General features: G+C 45.5%; 2 protein-coding genes and 2 long non-coding RNA genes across 5 annotated transcripts; all 4 read left to right on the forward strand.

The window, feature by feature from the left end:
• The first annotated feature begins 455 nt into the window (after nt 1-455).
• On the forward strand, nt 456-3,082 carry LOC146754844 (uncharacterized). The gene is made up of 3 exons (XR_014938599.1): nt 456-746; nt 1,812-1,883; nt 2,982-3,082. It is a non-coding gene; the product is annotated as an uncharacterized LOC146754844 (long non-coding RNA).
• A 1,110-nt stretch (nt 3,083-4,192) lies between these two features.
• On the forward strand, nt 4,193-4,916 carry LOC146754845 (uncharacterized). Its single transcript, XR_014938579.1, has 3 exons — nt 4,193-4,254; nt 4,382-4,453; nt 4,800-4,916. It is a non-coding gene; the product is annotated as an uncharacterized LOC146754845 (long non-coding RNA).
• A 61-nt stretch (nt 4,917-4,977) lies between these two features.
• On the forward strand, nt 4,978-5,844 carry LOC146754846 (rho GTPase-activating protein 32-like). Its single transcript, XM_085526463.1, has 3 exons — nt 4,978-5,148; nt 5,333-5,414; nt 5,685-5,844. The coding sequence occupies exons 1-3, from the start codon at nt 5,098-5,100 to the stop codon at nt 5,831-5,833; spliced, it is 282 nt and encodes a 93-aa protein (XP_085382589.1). The 5' UTR covers nt 4,978-5,097; the 3' UTR covers nt 5,834-5,844.
• A 5,994-nt stretch (nt 5,845-11,838) lies between these two features.
• Nucleotides 11,839-17,588, forward strand: LOC146754847 (myomesin-2-like). Of its 2 annotated transcripts, XM_085526630.1 has the most exons (3): nt 11,839-12,737; nt 16,941-17,216; nt 17,383-17,588. In XM_085526630.1, exons 1-3 carry the CDS (start codon nt 12,512-12,514, stop codon nt 17,430-17,432), a joined length of 552 nt encoding a protein of 183 aa, XP_085382756.1. In that variant the 5' UTR covers nt 11,839-12,511; the 3' UTR covers nt 17,433-17,588. The 2 variants fall into 2 exon arrangements, 1 of the variants encoding a protein (XP_085382756.1); XR_014938573.1 differs by lacking the exons at nt 16,941-17,216; nt 17,383-17,588 and adding an exon at nt 13,227-13,370.
• The last annotated feature ends 1,730 nt before the right edge of the window (nt 17,589-19,318 follow it).

Genomic DNA, 19,318 nt, shown 5'->3' on the forward strand with positions numbered 1-19,318 from the left:
AACCATTTGACACAAATGTGAGAACTACCCAAAGCACTGGGGTAGTGTTGGAAATGGGCATCTCACTACAGCTTGTTCCATTAACAGTAAATCAGGAATGATCTGTTGAGGGAACTGTGGGAGCAATATCCTCTAAGTATAAGCTGAAGGGATGGCCTTCACATCATCTAGCTGTACAACAAATTCCTATCTAGAACATGTGCATCTGAGAGCATCATCTGAGGCTCCCAGTGTGATCAGTGGAGAGAAGGAAGAGGCAGTTTTCAGACATGGTTCATCATCCTCAGTTGGGTAGATTTAAGAGAGAATAAATGCTGCCTGGAATTCTATTGTCTGTACTTTGCAGATTACTGCTGGCTGTAGGATGGCGTCTGTTGCAAGTGCCTCTCTAACTTATCTCCAGCATGTAGATGCGTGTATTTTGAGAGAGGCATCCTACCCTAAGTGTATGTTACTCAAAAAGCAATGTTTTCTTTCAGAAAAACCTACTGAGGTAACAAAACAGCTGGAGGATAAGACAGCAGCAGCAGGGCAGGACATCAGCCTGAGCCGTGAGCTGTCGAAACCAGATGTGAACATCAGGTGGTACAAGGATGGCAAAGCAATCAGAAAAAGCCAGAAGTACGACTTGCAGCAGGAGGGATCTGGGGCCATTCTGATCATCCATGACTCTACCGCCAAGGACAGCGGGGAGTACACCTGTGAGACAGAGGACTCTGAAACAAAAGCCAGGGTCACTGTGCAAGGTGAGTTGAAAAGCACACTGGGGATGGCATGTAGAGAAGTCGAGGTAAATATCTGCAGCCTGTGGGTGATGTTTTTCTCTTCTGTTTCCTTGAGCGGGATCAATTCTTAGTTTTCAGAAAATATGGTGGATTAAAATATTTTAGTTAAAATAATCTCTAAACTGAATGATAAATGGCATGAGAAAGCAAAGCTGAGAACTAAGCTCCAGAAGAGAAAACAAAGTCAAGTATGGCATATTTAGAGACAGGTGAAGAACCCTTGAGCGCACTGAGGAGTACTAGCATACTCTGGAATGTCTCTTGGGCTCCCTACAGCACACATACTTGCTCTGGGGCATGTCTGGATGTCTGTAGAGCTAATTGCAGGGCCCTGAGAAACCTCTGGGGCACATTAGGGGGCACTGGTTTCCATGTGAGTGTTTCCAGGTTCCCAGAAGTCAACAGGGAAGCCTTTGGAGACCCCTTGGGAAGATTCAGTGGGGCCCTAGAGTGATGTAGCAGCTTGTGTTGGTTGCATCTGCTTGGCAGGGAAGCGATTTCCCTGGTGGGAGCTGACTGACTGGGAGGTGATTCCCTTGGCTTAATTAATTTAATTACCTGGATTATAATTAAATAACACTGTTCAGCGTTCAATCAAGATTATATTTTTCCAAAGTACTGCAGTCGTGCATCTGTAGCAGCTTTCCTAAAATATATCGAGTTTATTCAAAATTCCAGTGATGCTCCTAAACCACTTGAAGTGCATTTGAGGTGGCGAGTGACAAAACAGCTCTGAGAGAATCATCATCAAATCAGAACATTGGAACGGTAACTAATAGCAGAGATTCTGATAAGAATATTTAAATTTTCAAATTGCCTTTTTCTAAAGTTGTATTTCACCAAGTTTCATCAATATGCACACTGAAGAGCTGACTTGCTGTTTCTTTTTATAAAAAATCATGTGTTACAATTGAGAAAAGAATGTATAGCATGTAACATCCTCCAAGTAAAGTGCAAAAAACATTTCTTCACAGTTCCAATTAATGTCTTATGTTTTGTTCAGACTCACTAAATGATGTATTTCAGAGTACATCACATGGGAATATAAGAAGACTATTCAGAACAGGAGCTGCAGAGAAAGATGAACAGCAAGTGAAGGTAAGGCCGGGAACCAAGGACACAGCTTTTGTGTCACTCAGCCACCTGTGGCAGAGGTCAGGATTTCAGCAGGGATTTCTGCAGACGTTCCTTGAACACCCCCAGGGTGGGTGACTCCACCACCTCCCTGGGCAGTCCATTCCAGTGCCTGGCCACCCTTTCTGAGAAGTAATATTTCCAAATGTCCAGCCTGAACCTCTCCTGCCGCAGCTTGAAAACATTCCCTCTAGTTCTATCAGTAATGACACGAGAGAAGAGGCCGACCCCCAGCTCACTGCAACCTCCCTTCAGGAAGTTATAGAGAGCAATGAGGTTTCCCCTGAGCCACCTCTTCTCCAGGCTGGACATCCCCATCTCCTGCAGCCTCTCCTCATATGGCCCCATTGTGCTCCAGACCCCTCACCAGCTTTGTTGCCCTTCTTTGAACACGTTCCAATGCCTCAGTGTCTTTTTTGCAGTGAGGGGCACAAACTGGACACAGAATTAGAGTTGTGGCCTCACCAGTGCTGAGTACAGGGGGACAGTCACCTCTCTGCCCCTGCTGGCGACACTGTTTCTGATGAAAAATGTATGTAAGTGTCACATGTGTGACATCCTTTTTGATGGAGTTCTGTGACTGGAGTTCAATGGATTTGAGAGCTGACTTGAAGCCTGTGGGCATCACCCAGGAGTTGGGGTGAGAGGATGAGGCGTAGGAACAGGAACCTCTTTGGTCGTTATTAACTCCCAACTTTTTGGTCAGGAATCTCTGTGTGTTTCTTTATCATGTAAAGAACAGAGTCATTGTGCAGCTTGTGAATGAATTGATTCACACCTGCTGATTGGTGCTGTTCTCTACAGGGAGCTGTAATGGAAATGGACACTTGTGGTCCACTGTCCAGCCCCCTCCCGTGTTGGATTTTCTGGGCTTTGAGACACGTCTTCCAGATGCACTTTGTGTTATTTCTGATGTGTGACCTGTTGAGCTCCAGCCCCAAAGGAGGATTCAAGTACTACCATTGGGAATGTAGTATTTCTTGCTAAACAGAATTCGTGTGCACCCTTGTCTTTCGTCTGCACAAAGGATCTTGTAATCATCTCTGTCTGTGTTTCTTTTAGACCCAGAGATGGAGCAGAGAGGAACACAGACTTGGGTGAATCTTCATTCAGGAGCAGGGACACGTCATGCTCATCTGAGGTGTCTGGCTGACAACAAGAGCAGAGAGGTAAGTTTCATAGGGTCGCGTGCCCATTTTATTTTATTTTTCATTCATGATGCATAGAGGCGTTCCCCAGACAAAGTGAGCATTTCTCAACTGGACTTTCTAGAAATGAGCTAGGCAGTGAAAATGGGTTTGAAGCATTCCTAAGAGCCCCGCAAGAGAATGCTGAGAGTTAATCTGGCACCCTCCTTTGGAAACGTCCGTTGTCTGTCAGCTCTTCAGCTGTGCCCTAACACCTCCCATTGCGCTGCCACACCAGGATAGAATTCCAAGCCCACACTGAGTCCTGGAATGTTGTGGTGCCGTGTTGGAATCAGACGTGACCACGTGGTCTTGGCTCCCCGCCTTGTGGGGGGTCATGGTGGACCAGGCTGTTGGCCGTTGGTGATGTCATAAGCGGCTGGAATGAGGGGAGGAGCGGTGCGTTCTGTGTTCCTTTGTGGGTGAGCTAGTGGTCGGAGTGGTTGGTTGTCTTGTTGTTCTTGTGCCTTTTGTGCCGTTAGTTAGTTAGTTTTGTTAGTTAGTTTTGTTAGTTAGTTAGTGTTGTTAGTTAGCGTTGTTAGTTAGTTACTGTTGTTAGTTAGTGCCGTTAGTTAGTTAGTTCCGTTAGTTAGTTAGTGCCTTTAGTTAGTTAGTGCCGTTAGTTATTTAGTGCCTTTAGTTAGTGGCTTTAGTTAGTATCTTTAGTGCTTTTTCTTCTCACCGTCGTGTGCAGCAGCTTGTAGGTAAGCTGAGCTGACGTGGGATGGATGGGTGGGCAGTGAGGTGTTGAGAACTGCTGGCTGTTTGAGCTCACAGCACCGTATTGCTTACTCTTGACGATCAGACGTAATTTTCCCCGGTACACACGTTCCAAAGGGGGTATCCGTAAAGTTGGCACCTGTCCCGTGCTTCTTCCATTGTCTTTGCTCAGTAGTGGAAGCATTGTAAAGTTGCTGGGCGGACAGGCATCACGTAGCCTGAGACTCAGCATGTCTTGCAGCAAGTGGGTGGGACAGTTGTGCTGTGTGTGTTATTCCATGACTGTCTTAGCCCTGCTCACTGACCTGCTCTTTCTCTCTCCTCTCCTCACCCTCCGCCCACTGCCTCGGTGCAGCTTTTGCTCTCATTTCATCCGAGCAAAGCGACAAGGAACTGCTGCAGATAGCTTGAGGTGATCTCACTGCCAGGTACGTGCCATGTTTTGTCCCCCCGCATGGTTTTGCCGCAGGGTATGCGCGGGTAGCTCTGAAGAAGTCTGTCCATACTGTGCTGTGTGAATAGAGAAAACAGAAGTGTGTTTCTGCTCTGTTCCAGCTGTTCACACTTGCTGTGATGGGTGCTGCGTGCAGTGGGATCAGCCGTGAGCCTGAGTTGGCGGCAACGGAGGTACAGTATGAAGCTCTGGCCAGTCTTTTTTCCCTGTGTTGAGCCATTAGAAGGAGCTGCAGGTGTACTCTCCTGCAGGAAAGAATGGGCCAAAAAGGGCCTGGCCACTTGTCTGTGCCAGTGCCATTGCTGATTAGTCTGGGTAGAGAGAGATGCATCTTTGCATGGCCTGGCAATGCACGCCAGAAAGGGAAATAACTGTGATGAGACGTGCAGCTCCTTCTGAAGTGCTCCTGATAAGGACGGAGTGCATTTGCTGCAGCTTTCTTTGCAGATGTGCTCCTCACCTTGAAATCCTCCTGGTTTGTCCTCATCTCCTGACCACGGCCTGTGCTCTGTTTTGCAGGCTGATAACATGCGGGAGCCGCAGCTGGTGCGTGCTATGTCATCTTTAAACGTACCAGCGATTGCGGCAGCCCATGTTATTAGGAGCCACGTCGCCCAGGGGCCGGATGAGCTCTCTCTGGAGGTAAGCAGTTCCAGGCGTTCCTTGTTGTTGTGCACAGAATTAGTATAGAGTGTGAACGCCTCGGGAATACTCTCATATTTTGTGTCATAGAAGAAGGCTTTTGTTTTAGCTGTGCTGAAGCTGGGATTGATGTTTCAATCTTTTGCAGGTTGGAGACATCGTGTGCATTGTTGATATGCCACCAAAGGAGATGAGCCCCTTTTGGAGAGGCAAGCGTGGCTTTGAGGTAGGCACACATTTTTGACTAGAGAGCACAGCTTCAGTAGAGTCGGGAATCTCCGGTTGGAGCTGCTCTGCCTGCACAGGATGGCTTCTGGATGCAAACAGTGGCCCTGTGTCGGTGTCAGAGGACCTTCCCTTTGGCTCTGGGCTTGGGCTAATGCCCACCTGTCTTTTTGTTCTTATTACAGGTTGTTTTTTTCCCTGGTGAGTGCGTGGAACTCATCAGGGGAAAACTGCCCGAGTCCATCCTACATTCGTTGCCAAAGCCAGGTGCGTATTTTACATTTGACAATGCGGGTTAGTAAAATGGGGTCTGAACGTGGCTTTCAGGGGGTTCATTAATGCCCGAGTTGAGCAAGCTTAGAAAGAGAACTGCATTAAGCTCCTTGGGCACCTCCAGGGATGGGGAAAATCCGTTCTTGCGTGTCTTTGTTGGGAACATGCTTTCTGTTGTTACGTGTTCTGTTGAATGTGTTGCACTCGGCCTCGTCCAACCGAGCCAGGGCTGAAATGAACTTGTTTTTTTGTTTTGTTGCGCAGAGCCAAAGAAACGGGGCAAGTTCATCTCCTGCCTTCGTTCCCTGTTGAAGGCCTGCCCCAGGAGAGCGAAGCAGCCTGAGCCTCCAACATTCTCGGGATCCATGTCCCTGCTTGACATCGTTGAGAGGTATTTAGCCAGCAGGACTTGAGGGCTGAGCTGTAGGAATGGAAGCATCCTCTGCTGTTTGAAACAGAGCGCTTTTCTAAGCTGTGTTTCAGCAGAAACCAGGCATTGCCAGGAACAGGCAACTATTGGCAAGGGTTCGGTGCAGCTCTTCCCTCACCCTGCACCACGACTGACAGCATGCTCTGTTTTCTCTGCAGAATGAGTTCTCCCAGTAAGAGGGCAGAGTCAGCAGCTTGCAGTTGGCGTTCCTGCTTCTGCCTGGGCAAACCATCCCCTGTGGCCAAACGCCAACTGCAGAGCAGTGCCAGGGAGCCCTCTGAAGCTGAAGTCTTGGTCCTGGCAGGTAAGGGTGCAAATCCAGCTTTCAAAACACTGTTTGTCAGCAACACAGGTAGAATTCATGCTTTCAGTGGGCTTGTACATCCTTCTGGCATTCAAGCCTGTGCCTGACATCTTCAGTTGACCCCTGTCTTTCCCAAATGAGTCTCTTGTCAACACAAGAGCTGGACCTGCACGAGGATCACTTTCAAGACAGTGACACTGTTGCTAGAAGCCTATTTGCTTCTGCCCACCATCACTGCATAGCCAAATGTCAAGAACCTGTTTCATGATTCATCTTGTGAAACTTTGACACTAACTGCTGTGCGTCTACTCCTTCCTAGGTGACCCGAGCCCTTGTATATCTCCAAGACGCCAGGCATGTTACGATGCAGCATCCTGTGATTCCATCAATGAAGAACTGTTACTGAGCACAGGATGCTGCAGTTCAGATGAAAGCCTTCCGTATAACATCAGTTATAACGAGAAGAATGCCATCATCGTTGAAGCTCTCGTTCATCCCATACCTGTTGAAGCTGCTGACCTGAGCCTGCCAGACTCCTCAGGCACCAGCCTGAGCCGAGTGCCTTTCGAGGACAGCCCAGCCCAAGCACAGCACGAGTGCCTCGACAGCAGCACAACCATGCAGGCTCAGGTCAGCATTACAGAGGAGAAGCCAAACATCTTGGAGGGGGAGGTAGAATCAGGCCAAGAGTCCCAGGCTCCGGGCAACAGCACGACTTCTGAGACACTCTCGTCAGACAACAGAGAATGAGTCCCATCTTTCCTCCAGACCTCACACCCCCTCCTTTTTCCTATTGAATAAAGGCACGCTCGTGCTCAATCAACGCCTTGACTGAATTCTGAGTTTTCATTCGCAGAGATTGGGATGAGTACAAGAAACAGCAAGACAGCTCAGCTTGCAACGCTCTGGCTGTGGGGTGCGTGCAGGGACACTGTAACCATACAGGGAAAGGCTTCCACTGCTTCCTCAAGCTGTAGTCCAGCCCTGCTACTGCTCTGTGGCACAAAGCCCTGAGGGATGTTCCATATTGTTAACCTAAGTGAAGCCAGCTTCATGCACTGTGTTTTGTTGTTGCTGGGTGAGAGGGGGATGCACGTTGGTGAGAAGATGAGCATTGCTGGATCTGCCACGAGTGTCCCTTCTGCCTCTAAGAATATGTCCTAAGTAGGATGTGAACACTGCTGGCCCTTCCTCATTGCATGTGCTTGGAGGATCTTCAGTTCTTGCACATTTCAGGATGTCTGTCAGTGATTACGAGGAAATTCTCAAGTACTAGGAATTCCATGAAACAGTTGGAACGGGTAAGTGTCATCTTTGTACAGAAACAGCACGCCTAACAGTCTGTCTCACCACTCTAGAATTAATCTGAGAATAGATTAACAGCTCTTGTCAGTTCTCTAAGTCAGGTTTCATTTGTATAAATTTGAAATTCGTTTTTTAAACCAGTTGGAAATTGTAATGTTATATTAGAGAAGAATTCACACTCAACTTTAAGCATCTGTGTTTTGATTTGTAGGTGGTTTTGCCAAGGTAAAACTCGGGCGGCATCTTCTTACTGGTGAAAAAGTTGCACTAAAAATCATGGAGAAAGTTACTGTAGGGGTAAGCCAAAAGGCATTTAAATATGATAATATCTTCTGTTGGAGTTGTGGAGTTCTCAAGAACACGGGGGCAGGTGGGATGGTACATACGAATGCAGCCTACTGGTCCCATTGCCTTTTGAAAGATGCTGTAGAGCTGGAAAAAGTTTAACAGAGCACCACAAATCTTGTTGCTGGTTGTTCAGAGGGCAGAATTCTCTGGCTTTAAAATGGAGGAAGTTATTACATCATTACATTACATTACATTATTGTTACATTATTACAGCAACTTTACCAAAATGCCAATGAAAATGCTGAATGTTTTACTTTTCATTTTTCACAGCTCTGTTTCAGAATTTCTATGGGAGTGATGTCAGTCATTGCTGAGTTGATGTTGAATTGTGTACTGTCCCATATGTGCTTGTTCTGTTCCACAGCAGTCAGATGTGGTACCTGGTATGTCACAGTAGTTAGCGATTTCATCGCTTGCTTTTATGGTCTCTTAAGGATGACTTGCCTCATGCTAAAACAGAAATTGATGCCATGAAGAACTGAAGTCATCAACATGTTTGCCCATTGGATCACGTAAGAGAGACATCAAAGAAATATTTATAGTCATAGAGGTAAGAAATAGTTTCTGCTTTCTGTGCTGTCTTTCTTACTTATCTTTCTCTGATACTCTCTAAATGCATTTTCAGATAACCTTATCTTACAGGGAAGCTGTTTGATTGCATTGTTTCTAAGGACCGCCTTTTGGAAGAGGAAGCTCCAGTCTTTTTTTGACAGACTGTTTCAGCAATTGCTTCTGTTCACAGTCAGGGTTATGCCCAGAGACCTCAAACCAGTGAGCCTGAACTGCAGTCAGTCTTCCATAAATAATAATGAATGTGTTTTTATTTTTCTGTTGGCAGAGAGAGTTACAGTACTCCACTCCATTCCAGTGGACTGCAGGAGAGAACTGAAGGGGGGAGAAGTAACACAAAGTAGAACTCATGGGTTGAGATAGAATTATGTACTGAGATAGAGAAAAGGATAATAGTTATGATGAATGCAAAAGCAATTGCTCACCACCTACCAATCAGTGTCCAGTTAGCCTCCTAGTAGTGGAAGAGATTTACATGAAGTTATACCCCCTTCAAAACTCCTTCCACAATATGTCATATAGTATGGAATATCCTTTGGCCAGTTTAAGTCAGCTGTCCTAGTTCTGTTCCTTCTCACTTCCTTGGGCTCTCAGCTGAGATTGACTGTGGCTCTGTACAACGCTGCCTGGCAGCAACTGTAAGCATCACTGCGCTATCTCCATTGTTTCTCTAGAATGAAAACGTAGTATTATATCAGACACTGAAGAAGATAATTCAGTCCCAGCTGAAACTCAGACAATAACTTGTGCTTAGGATTCTTTCCCTACAGGAAATGTTAGATATTTATTGCTATGTGGTACTGTGTTCTGTAGCTGAGCTGGATTTTGTTATCCTTGAAGAAGTATCTTCCTCTGAAAGGGGAGTAAAACATGATGCTCCTAATGAGCATAATAGATAATCTTGTAGGTATATCACCTGTCTTATGCAAGGGTCTGTAATAGGAGCATGGGGTTGGTGTGCCTAAGGAACCCTCTAAGGAACTGCATGTAGGATGAGATTGTGGATAGAATAAAATGACTTTTGCAGGTGACGTACAAATCCTGTGATTGCATATGCTTGAACTGAATTGTTTCTTGATCTTCAAACTGATTTCCAGAAGCCTTTATTAACATGTAAGATGGGTGCTGGTAAGAAAGAATGGGAAGACTGCCTTACTGATTCCAAGAGAATTACTTGTCCTCAAATGATTTTTCCTGGCCAAAGTTAGAGCCTCTCACAGGTAACTGAGACCAACAGGCTGTTGTTGCACAATCAACAGGCACAATCTAGATGATCAGCTGAGGAAAATAAAGCATCATGCCAAGGGTACTAGATAAGTGAGCAGCTTGAGATCTGCACATTATGTGATACTCATGGTCTTAGACAATATTTGCATAGTGAGGTCACATTGAATGAAAACAAAATCTAAGATTAATGAAAATATACAAAGGAGAAGAAGCCTCTGAGGCTTCTGAAGTGTTATGACCAGAAGACATAAACTCTGTTTTTGAAAGAGCAATTTGCTCTGTTAATTATCCATCATTTTTGTGCAGTCTGTTTTGTCAGACTTGTCTTTAGCTTCCAAGTTGTATGTGAAGACTTGTTTGCACTGTAATGCACAATGTACGAAAAATTGAGAGATGAAAATGTGAAGAGTTTTTCTATCTTTGATTTCATGTCTGGAATTTTGGAACCCACTACTTGCAGTTGTTAATCTGTCCAAACTGGTCTGGTTTGCAATGCCCTCATACTTCTTGAAAAGCTCTGCTGTTAAAGGCGGAGCAATTCCTACAAGTGCCATGGCCCCACTGTTGTTCTAATTCTTGTTTCTTTGTTTTCCACACGCTGCTTTTCAAGCCTCCTTTTTCTTTACAGTCCAAGTGAGAATTGCACTGTGAGGTGTCTGAACCTTGTTGTGCCTCTACATAAAGAGAACAGCAGCAAAGCCTGACAGGTGACTGTGCTGACAGCTCTCGTAGCCAGTAACACGTAACTGTGCTAAATCCCTTGTGACGGCTTTGATTTAATTTTTGCCAGTGAAATCCTTGTAAAAGGAACTGCAGCAGTGTGATGAGCTAAGGTGAAGATGCTGGTTTTAGTAGTGCTCTAAGCTGAGTGGAAGGGCAATTGAATGAGGGTTATATGCTTTCTGTGGACAATAAGGTTGTGGTGCTGTTGGGGTGGGTCCAGAGGAGGGGCCACTGTGATGATCAGAGGGTTGGAGCAGCTCTCCTATGAGGAAAGGCTGGATTGTGGCTCTGGGCAGCCTGGTCTGGTGGTTGGCGACCCTGCACATAGCAGGGGGTTGGAACTGGATGATCTTTGAGATCCTTTTCAACCCAGGCCATTCTATGGCTGTACAGTTCCATACTGGAACAAATATAAAATGCTAACTATGTAAAACATGGAGTCAAACCTGTGTGATTTGTCCACACCAGGAGGTGATTAGAAAACAATTTTTTAAGCTACAAAGCTGCTTGCATGAAAGGAAAAGAAAATAAAACTACAAGAAAAAGGGAAAACCTTTCTTCCTGAAAATAGGAAGAATAATGGACCTGACATGAAATTTGGGTGAAGCTGCCTGATTTTATGAAGCTATACCCATTATTTTCTTGGTGCTGTGTTTCCCAAATGAGTGGTTTCTGGCTGTGCTGCAGCACCAGTCTGCATGTGAACATCAACTCTATTCACCATCTGGGAAGATTAGGACTTCCCTTCTCCCACCAGCACCACTGAATTACAGTTACTCAGTGGTTAAACAAAGGAATCCTTAAAGAAGGGTTTACAGCTGTCGTGTTATCTGAAGTGCTTGGGGCATTCTGATGCTATTAAGCTCTATGTATTAACAAGTTCAAAAAGAAAAGGTAGGCATCTGATTGTTGTGCCAGTTTCTAAGTTATTTGGAAAGCTGTACCACCCAACCACTCCTTCTGTTGATGGAGGTGACAAAGCTCAGTTTAATTTCTGACTGCTGTTTAAATTCTGAAGCTGGAGCTGGTTCCTGGAGCAGAAAAAGCTCGGAAGCTGTCCCTCCTACAAGCAGGCACCTCTGAGCAAAATATGACATCTCAATTTCTGATGGTAAGGTCAGGAGATCTGATTCCAGCGTCTAGCTTTCAGCTTCATGCTATGTTAGTGGGACCTTTGGCATCTAGCACTGACCAACAGCAACTGACAGGCTGGTAACAGTGCACCCCAAAACAGTTATGCGTCTATTTATGTTATGAGGGAAAATTGCATTGCATTGAGATTTCCTATTTTTACACTTTGCAGATCTAACTCGATGCTGGAAGAATCCTGTACGCCATGTTCACACCATTTTCCATGAGCTGGATGAGTCTGTTGTTGGCATTTTAATACCATTGACCAGGCAGGCAATATGTATGGAGTATTTGGCTCTCTCTACAGTCATGAATGTTTGAGTATCTTCAACATGTGGCTCATTGCTTCCATTTCAGGCTGCCCAGAGAAGCTGTGGGTGCCTGTCCTTGGTGTTGAAGGCGAGGTTGGATGGGTGATGGGCAGCCTGAGCTGGTTAGTGGGCAGCCAGCCCATGGCAGGGTGTTTAGAACTGGATGATCTTGAAGGTTTCTTCCAACCCAAGCCCTCCCGTGATCCTATGATTCTGTGATTTCATTCAGGTTTATTAAGATGAGATGAGTTCTCCTAAATGCGCTGTTCTCCATATGATTATAATTGGAGTCTAGATGGATGACTTAAACCAGACTCCAAACTTTTTGATGGCCAAAAGGAAATGAAATCAATCCTTTACTGTGTCAGTAGTCTGTAACTAGAGCCCATCAGGTAACTCCCAGCCTCCTGCCTGTATCAGTGGCTGCACACAGTGAAAAAGTCTGATGGGATTTTAACCTCTAAAATGTTCCAAAGCAACCAGAGGGTGAATATATTCACTATGCAAATACCTGCAGGAATAAGCTTGTCATGTATGTCCTCAGGTAGCACAGTAGTTAATGGTGGGACTCAGTAGGTCATGCTGAAAGTTGAGTCTGCTGATCTTGAAGGTCTTTTCCAGCTTAAATGACCTTATGCTAATATTTCTGTATTTATTTCTGTTCAGCTCCCAGAAAACCTCCCACCCAGCCCCCAGCTGACCCCGTGGTGAAAAATAAAACAGAAACCTCAGTGACGCTGGCATGGTCCCCTCCGAAGATGCAACCCCCATTCCAATCGATGGCTACATTGTGGAACGCAAGAAACTAACTGGCTTCACGTGGGTGAGGTGCCACAAGTCTCATGTCCCTGTCCCAGAGTTCACGGTGAGCAATCTGTCTGAAGAGGCTGATGATCAGTTCCGAGTGTCTGCAGTCAATGCGCATGGACAGAGCCCGTCTCTGGAATTCCCAGGGAGCGTGCACCTTGGTAAGCACAAAAACCCCAATGGAAATGGGTCAGTGTGAGCTGAGCAGCTGTGTTGGTTCCCTAAAGATGTTTCCTTTGACTTTAAGGATAGTAGTGCATTAACACACCAAAGGCTTTCCTTTATTACTAGTTCTCCTGTCAACCTCCAGCTACCACTAAAGTGATACAAGTTCTGTTTCTGTGAGAGAGACATGAATATACTTATCTTTTGATATCTCACATGTGCAAGAGGCAGAACTTTCTGTAACAGATCTTAAGCATAGAAGTGCTTCTTCCAGCACTCATGCAAAGGGAGAAGTAGAAATGTCCCTATGATTTAATCTTCCATCTCTAAATGAGATCCCAGACTTGCATCTAAAGAGCATTAAGACATCCATGTTGTTCTTCCTCAGAACCAGTCCTGGCTGTGAAATCCCCCCTAACAGCTGGTGAAGCTGTACCTGGAGGGAATGCCATGTTTACTACTGATCTTACAACAATGTGTTGCAGCACTTGGTACCTCAGTGGTAAAGTCTTACAGGAAAGCGAGACCTGCATCATCAAGAGAACCCAAACTACTCACAGCCTAATCATAAAGAACATCACCAAGAATGATGGTGGAGCAGAAGTGAAATTTGTTGCCGAAAATGTTGATGTCAGCACCAAGATGAGAGTGAGAGGTATTTGCTTTGATCCTTCTCCTTTCCTCTTACAGTCAAGGCATAGTTGCTGTGATCTGATGATTAGAACTGGGGCTGCAGGCATTCACTACCTGTACCAAATACCTGAAATTGCATCCCATGGACTGATGTGAGTCCTGGTAATGACCTAAACATGATAGCACTGAGTGTAGGGTAAGCCAGTCTACCCAGCTGCTTGGTATCTGAACCAGATTGCTTCATGCCAGCTGATAAATGTCTGCAGTTCACAGCTCTTGGCCAGTGCATTCAGTCACCAGGTTTACCACTGCATCACCATAGAGCAGTACTTTCAGCTCCAGGTTCAGACAGCCTTTTTGATTGCACTGGAATAGTTTAGAAGTAGGGGAGCAATCATTCCAATAATATCTCTGTCAATCAGCTTTGCATGACAAAATAGAACAAAGATTCATGATGGGAGGACCTGTTTGTCATTGGGTGGAAACCTCTGCAGAAGCATGTTTAGAGCATTCTTAATCAGTAGAAGGAGATGTTTGGTTGATTTTTACTTAGTAAATCCGGCAAGAAGACCAAATTAAATATCTTGAATTGCTCAGCACTGACACAATGATGAGTGCAGGAACAGAAGGTGATACTTTTTTAGGGATCTTGCAGCAAACATTGACCACGTTAGCCTGATCTAAATTGAAATAACGAGGCCTTTGCTCCTGACAGGTGCTGCAGTGAGATTTACCAATAAGAGCAAAGATGTAGAAAAGATCTCCGCTCGGCTGCGTGAGGAAGCCAAACTGCAGGCTGAGCTTTCAGACACAGGCGCTACTGTGGAGTGGATGAAGGATGGGAAGGAGCTCAAGGCCAGTGAAAAATATGAACTGCACATTGTGGGGAAGAAACACACCCTGAAAATTCACAACGTCTCAATGGATGATGCTGTAAGTTGTCAGTGCATCTGTGAGGGGGATAAAATGCATGAGTTTGCATGATGAGGCTCTTCATAATCTTCTGCTGGCTTGTCACCCTTGTTGATCCATGGAGAAACAAGAAAGGCCTAGAGTAGTGTATGCACTTTGGCATTGGAGAGCTTACTTAATTGCTTCTTCTCAAAGAACAAACTCCAGAGAGTCATGGAGACATCTCCAAACAGAATTGAATAATGAGACTAAATTGATGGAGAGCAGAACTTCCTGCCACGGCTTGTCAGCTAGTCTTAATTTTGCTTTTCTTCTCTCTGTTATGTTAGCATAATATTTCATACTGGCAGGTCTGCCCAAAGAATTAAATGAATTAGCTGATGGACGTTTCCATGTGCTTTGCACTGTAATGTGACTATCAAATGAGTAATCAATGCTGTTATTTTAAAATCTGTGTTGGCAAGCTGTAAGACAAACAGCTGCTGTTGGTAGCTTGGTTACTGCAGAATCAGCTTTTGTGTATCTCATAGATAGGGAAGAGACCCTTAAGGGTCAGCTAGTTGGACTCCCTTGCAATGAACAGGGGCACCGCAGCTCCATCAGGTGCTCTGAGCCCTGTCCATCCTGACTTTGAACATCCTCAGGCTCACAAATCTTATACCTATGCCACACACTCGCAGTATTTCACCATTCAGCATCACCACTTGTATCTTCTCTTGCTGTAAATCAGAGCGAGCTGGTAAATCATCTGCTGTGCGGGTCAGCTGTGTCTCTCCCATGGGCATCACGTGGCTGCTGGGAGGCTCTGAAGAGCTGCAGCCAGAGGTGTGTCACGCGCTGGGCCTCGTGCCCAAAGGAGCCCACAGGAAAGTGTTGTTGCAGTTTGTCATGCACTGCACTGCCATGAGACTTGACGTGCCAGACATCCTCTGACACGTGAGCTCCTGCATCCAGGCAGGACATCTGAGACGTCTCCTTCAGCCTGACGTGGCTGCAGTTTCACACTGGTTTTACTAAGGAAGGAGAAGGCACGTGGATGAAACTCTTTTCCTGCTCTTCCTGGCATTAGCTCATAGTACAAGTAAAGCACTGTCAGGTCAAGCCTGGAGGAGTAATGCTTGTCACTGACCTGTTCCTGTTCAGGGTGGAGCTGGAGGGTAAAATAACACAAGAAATTGTCATTGAAATTCAATATCTGTGAAATTCAGCTGGCTGCATTCACAGAACCTGGCGTTAAGATCTGTTTTCTGGTTTATTTCTTGAGCCTATTTTCCATAACCCAGTCCTCATTTATGAACCGAAGCTCTACTGAAAACCTTTCGCTGTGTATGCTCATGCTGCAGTGCAGCTCTTGTGACCTTTAACAGCACATTCACATTCCTCTGATCACAGGATCCTTAAGGTTGATTAAGACCCTCTAGTCCGACTGCTCACCCATCTCCACCAAGATGCTCACCATCAGCTAGCTAAAAACTCAGCAGAGATGATAGATCAAGCCCAACACTGGATTTGGGATGGCTAGAGATTCCTAAGATATTGAAGGATTGCTTGCAGGTGGTGTTGGCTCAGGTATTCACCCTGCATCCCACCTCCCGTTCTGTTTGGTTGAGAATCATGCATTCTGCAATTTCACTTTGTAATTCAAAGCCCCTTTCTTTATCTGTTAAAAAACTGATCTAAAACAAGCCGAGAAGACTCCGTTGGAACTGGTTGATGCAGAACAAAGGCATCCCCAAAGGACAAGTTGCACTGTTTGATGAACATTATTGGATGAGAGTTAAGCTAAGATTTAAAAAGTTCTGGGGCTGTCTCTGAGCATCAAATCCAGAGGAAGCCTGCATGATTCCCTGAGAATGGATACCTCCTACTTTGGTGTAGGGTGAAGGGAACACTAGCAGTAACTCCTATCACAAAATGTCACATGGCTCAGACAAAAAAGCCATCAAGAGGGCTTAATTAGGAGCACCAAATGGTCACAAGATGGTCTTAGGGCAGGGAAGTAATCTATCTACGTGACATTGATTGATGCTATTAGTTCTAAACAGCTTGACTCTAGAGGGACTGTTCTTCTTTGGTCACCTAGTTTTACAAGAATAGATGACTCCTGTCTATTACAATTTTTAATGCATTATTTGTTCACTGATGCCATAAATGTGCCTGGCATAGCAATTGGCCTTGGTATATTCAGTGACTGAAAGCAACAGTTGTTGCTCTAAGAAATGCAATGCTAAGCTAGGTCTGCCTGTAGCTGACAGCCATCAGCTTGCTCCTCAGGCAGGTTCTGTCTGGATGGAATGAAGGGCATGAAATACTGATGTGCTCTTCAAACGCTGCTTGTTAGCTTAGAGACAAAGTGTTGAATAGGTTTGTTCATGCATTGCAAACACGTTACTTATCTGCCTTCATTTTAGCTTCAGAAGAACGTGTGCAGAATACAGAATTGATTAAAAGAAATAAGAACTGTCTGCATAGAACTTACTCTTTCCTTACACAGGAGAATCAAGCACACGTTTGTATGTGAGTACCTCCAGAGGTGAAACTCAATCACCCAAATGTAATGAGCAGAGACATTACAATCAGTTCTAACTGTATCTTCATGCTGTGCTGAATAAGCCTGAGTCAGGATGTAAACCACTTTGTCTTTTTTTCTTCAGATGAAGCCATTAATGTTGTCAGCAAGCCCAAAACCACTTCAGAAATATCAGTCAGTCCTTCTGAAGACCTGGAGCTGGTGTGTGAGGTGTCAGCTGCAAGCGGAGCTGTTGTATGGAAGAAAGATCAAACAGAGGTGAAGCAGGACCAGAAGACAACCATCATCTCCCAGGGGACGCACCGCAAGCTCATGGTCAAAAATGTGACCCTGAAAGACCAAGGGAGCTACAGCTGTGAAACAAAAGATGACAAAGCAACATTCCAAGAGAAAGTCAGAGGTGAGAAAATGCTTGGAATCCCAGAGATAAAGGAACGGTTCATTTTGTGTGTCTTGCATTTGGAGGATCAACTGACAGCCTCTCTGGTGCAAAACATTTTGGCTATAGGACTTTCTTGGTCATCTAGTATCATAGCAACACTTTTCTACATGTGATTTACATCCAGGAATGAATTACTGCAACAAAGGGGAGTACAGCTGCGAGGCTGCTGGCTAGAAACTCACCTTCAAGATTCATGTAACTGGTAGGAAACACGTTTTGGTTGATATTCTTTGATTATTCCCTAGTCTGGCCGTGGAAATGTCTGTGTGAACGTGTCCTCTTTATTCTGCCATGAAACTGTTTTGAGAAGGATGAAAAGAAATGCTTACAAACGTGCAGCTAAAATGATTATTTGTTTTTAACAATATTTCATCCAGCTCTTCCCCTACAATTACTTTTATCATCAGCTGTCCATGGATGTCCAACTGTGATTTGTACAATGTGCAACACTGCTCTACCAGTTGATATTTCAACAGTACTATTTACACAGACGTCCTTTTCTGCTCCAAATCCACACCAGCCATGGGAGAGGGAGTAGGTGAGCATCTTCCTCCATTAGCTTGATCTAAATCTGACAGCTTCATCCAATCCAGGGCTTCTCCAAGACCTTTGAAAATTCTGTTACTGTTGAGGAGACAGCAGGCTTCTGGGCTTAGGTTAGAATATGGTGCCCTGTTGATGGGTCCTGAGAGTGTCCAAGCCTTACATAGAGAAAACCATCACTGCTCTTAAGATGTTTTGCAAGCAGGTGAAACTTGATTGAAGTGTGGCAGTGATGCTTTCTGAGATCTCTGGCCCCTAGTTTTTCTAGGCTTTTTGTTTGCCTCTTAAGATACAGTGAGCTGCTCTTAATTGTGGCTGTGTCCTTTGCCACGAGCATACCTCTGAGCACACAGTTATTTTGAGCTCCTCTTCTTCCAGTGGCTCGGATGAGCAATTCTGAGAGATATGCAGAATGGGGATTGCTGTGCTGCTGCTTCCTTTTCTGTCTTAGCTGTGGTTTTCCCTTGCAGGGCACAGTTCTCTGCCTGGGCCCAAGTCTGTGTGGGTCTCTCCATCCACAAAGCTGCTCACCGTGCAGGCGGCACAGGCTGAGAGGAGAGGCCAGAGCAGCTCTCCTGTTGCAACACGGAGCAGCAAGATACAAGTGGAGGAAGGGCCTGCAGCTGTACTGAGGAACTTCAACGCAATCATTGATTTTCCATCTGAAAGATAAAGAAAGAGGAATTCCCTTTCCAGCCCCTACCATCATTGTTCGGATGATTTTTATTGGTTTATTTTTTGTCCATTATATCTTTGAGGATTCAACTAACACACAGTTGCCCTATGGCCTCAGTGGAGCCACACAAGGTGCCTTTCCTTCCTGGTTGGGCAGGCAGTCACAAGATGCAGAAAGCCATGCTGGCGTCTATCCTGTTCTGTGCTGGCTGTACATGGAAATCTTGGGGTTTTCCAGATTTCAGGGCCATGTGCCTGAAACCAATTGTGCTTCTCCTGTAAGCAGAGCTGTTGGTCAGACTTGCTGGCACTAGAAATTAAAGGTGGCAGTGAGCTGAGGCCGAGGAGGTGTTAACGTAAGAGTCAGGGATGCTTTTGAGCTTCCCTTATAACTGTACGGTTCCTCAGAAAGCAGTTACGCCTGCCAGCTCCTTTCCTGTCCGGCTGTGGAGCCTTTGCTCACATGCTCCGAGTCTTGCTTGAAATCATTGAGAGGAATGTAGCCAGCAGGACTTGAGGGCTGAGCTGTAGGAATGGAAGCATCCTCTGCTGTTTGAAACAGAGGGTGTTTCTAAGCTGTGTTTCAGCAGAAACCAGGCATTACCAGGAACAGGCAACTATTGGCAAGGGCTCGGTGCAGCTCTTCCCTCACCCTGCACCACGACTGACAGCATGCTCTGTTTTCTCTCCAGACTGAGTTCTCCCAGTAAGAGGGCAGAGTCACCAGCTGGCAGTTGGCGTTCCTGCTTCTGCCTGGGCAAACCATCCCCTGTGGCCAAACACCAACTGCAGAGCAGTGCCAGGGAGCCCTCTGAAGTAGAAGTCTTGGTCCTGGCAGGTAA

The sequence above is a fragment of the Coturnix japonica genome, chromosome 37, assembly GCF_054131305.1.
Source record: "Coturnix japonica strain WE chromosome 37, WE-NBRP24, whole genome shotgun sequence".
Lineage (NCBI taxonomy): Eukaryota > Metazoa > Chordata > Aves > Galliformes > Phasianidae > Coturnix > Coturnix japonica.